Source organism: Coptis chinensis, chromosome 2 (genome assembly GCF_015680905.1).
Source record: "Coptis chinensis isolate HL-2020 chromosome 2, ASM1568090v1, whole genome shotgun sequence".
NCBI lineage: Eukaryota > Viridiplantae > Streptophyta > Magnoliopsida > Ranunculales > Ranunculaceae > Coptis > Coptis chinensis.
The window spans coordinates 97,742,553-97,747,178 of record NC_141457.1 but is presented as its reverse complement, the minus strand read 5'-3'; the positions used below and the strand labels follow the sequence as shown (position 1 = coordinate 97,747,178).

The 4,626-nt window shown below is 35.8% G+C and overlaps 1 protein-coding gene and 1 pseudogene across 1 annotated transcript; one reads left to right on the top strand and one right to left on the bottom strand.

Annotated features, from left to right (window-relative positions):
• The first annotated feature begins 1,469 nt into the window (after nt 1-1,469).
• On the top strand, nt 1,470-2,737 carry LOC147519421 (uncharacterized). The gene is made up of 2 exons (XM_086591017.1): nt 1,470-1,696; nt 1,795-2,737. The coding sequence occupies exons 1-2, from the start codon at nt 1,569-1,571 to the stop codon at nt 2,222-2,224; spliced, it is 558 nt and encodes a 185-aa protein (XP_086447143.1). The 5' UTR covers nt 1,470-1,568; the 3' UTR covers nt 2,225-2,737.
• A 1,312-nt stretch (nt 2,738-4,049) lies between these two features.
• On the bottom strand, nt 4,050-4,470 carry LOC147519420 (small ribosomal subunit protein uS14 pseudogene; annotated as a pseudogene).
• Nucleotides 4,471-4,626: the final 156 nt, after the last annotated feature.

The window sequence follows — 4,626 nt, the reverse complement described above, 5'->3', positions numbered from 1 at the left end:
ATTTTGATGTGGATGGAATTTACAAAATTGTGGGAATAATGTGATTAAGAATCACATAGAAATAATATTTTTGTTCGTAATGTATTAAGCAGTGCTATAACTCCATCATTAAGTATTTAAGTTCCCAACACGACCCACCCTCGTATTTTTTTCGTTAAGAGTAGCAAATTGTTGAGTTCAACTCTTGGATTTCGGAGACGAAAATCATATATTTACCAGTTATGTCACCTCTCTAACTCTTTGTAAGGTAACTTTGCTTGGGTTTTAATCTTCTACAGTTTTACCTTTTGATACAGCCGTGCAATTCTCTTCACAGTATCTTATTACGTACGTACGCCCGTGTTGAGTTTCTTGGTGTCATGATTTCATAATGGGGGCCAAAGGGAAAAAATTAGTTGTAATAACACGTTTTAGACAAAGCAACAAATGAATGTCTCCAGACAGCATCAATGGGGTAGGGTACCGTGATCTGTAATCTAATCCTAGGTTCGTAACCAATCCTCACCAATATGATACTAGGAGATTCTCTCAGTGTCACTGCACGGTATAATAATACGCTATTTCAAGCATTCAAACAACATGAATGATTGTGATGAACGAACTATAAACATGCAATAAGGCTTACAGTAAGTGTGGGATCCTAAATTAAAAAAAAAAAATGTGTGGAATCGTAGATATTTCCAATTAGACCAAGTCAATAAGAAAAATTAACCCAACCATTTTGTGACATATGTGCCCAATCAATAAATAAACTTTCAACGAAAATAGCGCTCGAGGGCAAGTTGAAGAAATTTGTTTTCGCCTCACTAAAAACAAAGGATGAACAATGTGATTTCACTATTTTGTACGTCTACCAGAAAAACAAAAGGGTAAATTTCCTAAACGGCGATATGATAACGTCATTTTGTTCTCAATCCAGTCATTGTGTACAAAAAGTTGTTGACTTAATCCCTACTAGTCGCTGATAAAATATATGGTGTTGTTATTTGTGGTCAAATTGGAAACACATTAACATTATAATAGTTTGGAGAATTTACCCAAAACAAAATAGTGTACAGGTGCACCAATCTCAATCATTTTTATCGCATAGCAATGTAATTAATGCTTGACCGTTGGAACATACATTTTGAATTTAGCTAGAGACTAGCTATGCCATAGACAATTGCAATTTCATTTGATATGCAAAATGGCTGGTCCCATTGATATGCTTTTTAGTCGGAGCGCTCCTTCCTAAATAGCAAATCTCTTCTCCTTTTACTTTCGTGAGCAGCACGATGTGATAATCGTTTTTTTATAATTCATACGTTAGAGTAAGGCAGAAAGCCCAGAAACGTATTTGTTTGTGTAAATTGTCACTCTAAAGGGTCCCACTTCCACGGCATTGATGGAGGAAAATTGTTAAATTCCATATCACAAATGGCCCACTCTGAAAATGAAATCCAACTAAATATTGAAAGCCCAGTCCCATTGTTTGTTGTGCCGTGTGCCATGCTCATCATCCATGCTCATGCTCGATCTATTGCTCTCAGCTTCCCTCTATTTCTCTTTCACACACAACAATAGCAGAGATGACAAGCAAAGAAGCCCATGATCACGATGTTTCAGCACCAACTCTGGAGTGTTGCATGTGCGGTGATTATGGTTTGTCTCAAGAACTCTTTCGGTGTCGAATTTGCCTATCCAGATCCCAACATAGGTAACAAAAAAAATTAAAAACACTCCTCCTTTATTTTGAATTTGTCTGTAGTTTTAGTCACCTTAATGATATAGCTTAAAGATGGCGTTGTGCTGCAGATATTGTAGCAATCTTTACCCGAAAGCCGAAACATACGAAGTCTGCAATTGGTGCTTGAACAAAGACGGAAGTAAGTTAGAAAGAACACAAAGTTCTCTTTCTTTTACGTATAGAAGAAACAACAGCGAAGGGGAGGAGGAGAACAAGATGAGAATCAAGAGGAATAATGGCAACAATAGTAGTCACGTAACCTCCATGAAGGTACAAAAAAGAGTGACTAATACTCCTTTACATGTCAACAGCCCAATTAAGAAACAAAGAGTCCATTCTGATCAATCCATTGAGGGAAAGAAGCGTGTTTATCATGCCGAGGAGTCGTTAAGAAGGACGAAATCCGAAGGGATGATAAAGGCAGGAATGCTAAAACAGCAAGTGTTTAGAGGTAAGGTTCGAAGGTACAGGCTCTTGGAGGAAGTTTCCATTCAATAATGATTAACGACTCATTGTACACACAATGACACGTTCTTATGGCCTAATGCATACCAAAAAAAAAAGAAAAAAAATAATTATGGCCTAATGGCTAAGAGACCTCAATGGCTAATACATACCAGAAAAATTTATGGTTTTTTAATGTTTTCATTTCTAGTCTCAAAACTCCAACAGTACTATTGAAGGAATCATATAATGGCGCTCAGTAACATCATTGTGACAGGGAACTAGCTTTTATAAGTTCAAAAAGAATGGTTATTGTGATATCAATTTACTTTTTGTAGCTTTAAAAGATCATCTAGAATATTTGGAATCCCTTGTAATAATATGCCTCAGACAAGAACTTCTCTGGTCTGGAGAAAATTCTATAGAGCTATCTGGATTGATAGGTGCGGGACATCTGAAATGTGAGTCAAACAAACTATAGTTGTATTTTTGTTAAGGTTGGTCCGATTGGCATAAACAACTAGGTGCTAGTGTGTTACTAAATGGTTTAAAGTCTTTTTAAGTGTACTTTTTATTTTGGTGTACTGATTTTGGAGGTTACATACTTACATTAGTATTGTGGTTAGATGGTTGAGATCAGCTCCAGATGGACTAACCATCAGTTACCAATGTGCAATCTTCCCAATTGTATGCTGGAATCTGTAACAAGATATTATGCCTGTGGTCCTTTAGTTTTTTTTATATATATATACTATCCCATATGTACGCTCCATTCAAATCAAACCCCTTAGAGCATCTCCAATGGGGGTGTAAACCATATGGAGTAGAAAGTTTACACTCCAAGTGTAAAAAAACTCTATCTAATGGGGTGCTAAACCGTAGGTAATAGGCTATTAGTTGAGAATTCCCCATCTCGCTATCAGTTGATAAATAGCCCGGGCAATACTTGAACACATGTCTGAACAAAATAAATATTTGGACGTCACTTGGAGTGTCATCCCTAAAGAGGGACGTCACTTCAAGTGTCATCCGAGTTTAAAATTAAACTTTTTTACACTTCTCCATTGGAAACAATAGAGAGTGGATATTTATGGACTATACAATAATTTGCAATTAGAGTTGTAAAATCATAATGACATCTAGATAGAGCCTATGTGGAGGTGTAATTTTACACCTCCCATTGGAAATGTCCTTAGAAATTCGTTAGGAAAGAGAACGTTTTGTAAGAGTGTGTGTGTTTTCTTTTTTCAAAATTAATTAAAGAATTGAGTTGAGTTTCGAAAAAATAAATTAAGTTCATTTTAGAAATTGATAATTTATAATCTCTATCAAAAAGAATCGAAATCATTTAAAGGGATTTGTTTTCCGTATAGAGTTATAAAGTGGGTAACCTATAAAGTTTAGAGTCCGAATTTGTTCACCATCAATTATGCTAGTAGATTCTCCCAGCACCGTAATTGCTCCACATGCAGTGTTAACACTACAACTGGTTATTAAATCATCTTTATTATTTTCTAATTAAAATATTTAATTACCCAAAAGGAAATGTCACTTCCTCCATCTTCTTCTCGACAAAACCAGCCTTGTAGGCCTACCTTCAATTCTATAGTCGTCCATGCAAAATCTAATCTTTAACTCTACAATTTTTTTTAAGATGAATCTACTACACCTATATCACTCAATGAATCAATGAGCCAATATCAACAAATCAACCCAGTAAAATCCTATTTGATACATCCAGAAGAAGAAGGATAACGTAATAGCAAAAAAAGGATGGGAACAATAATCATAATAAACTAGAATTACTGAGAATCTTTAGTACAACTGATTGTCATATATAAATCTTGGTCCGACAGATCTAAAGATCTAAACATACTGAATCAACTACAAGCAAAATTTTTGTCTATCTATTAAGGTCCTAGTTCACCCCTAAAAATACATTTTAATGTCACAACAATCTCCACCAGGCACCAGCACAATACGTCGACGTACTCCACCCTTTAGCGATACTTGATAAAGACAATTTCCTTGGCATTGCCTCAGAAGCACTGCCTGCAGCACATGAGACCATACTTGCGGATCAACCCATGCGGGTTTCCACAAACTCGGCAGTGCGAAAACTGAAACCGTAGGTCTTAGAATGAGAATTCCACACGTTCCAGTGCCTCATGCATATTCAAATCTTCTATGAGAAAAGAGTTAACAACCCTTGAGCAGAAAATTTATCATATTTCCACTATTTTTTTTTAAAGGGTTGCAATGGAGCCTGAGTATCCAAGTTAAAGTTTCTATTCTTTGTATCCTACATCAATCAAGAATTAATATATCAAGTTAAAGTTCCTCGACATTGAGGACAACTTCATCAAATCGTTGTAGCATCCAAACCAACATAAGTGATTTTCCTGTGGGGACGATGAAAGGGCTTGAATAAAGTGGGTTTCTTTTTTTTTTTTTCG

Excerpts from the sequence above, each read along its gene's own strand:
- LOC147519421 (XM_086591017.1), top strand. The coding sequence starts at position 1,569 with ATGACAAGCAAAGAAGCCCATGATCACGATGTTTCAGCACCAACTCTG. Across the intron at positions 1,697-1,794 it reads CTATCCAGATCCCAACATAG|ATATTGTAGCAATCTTTACC; the intron begins GTAACAAAAAAA and ends GTTGTGCTGCAG.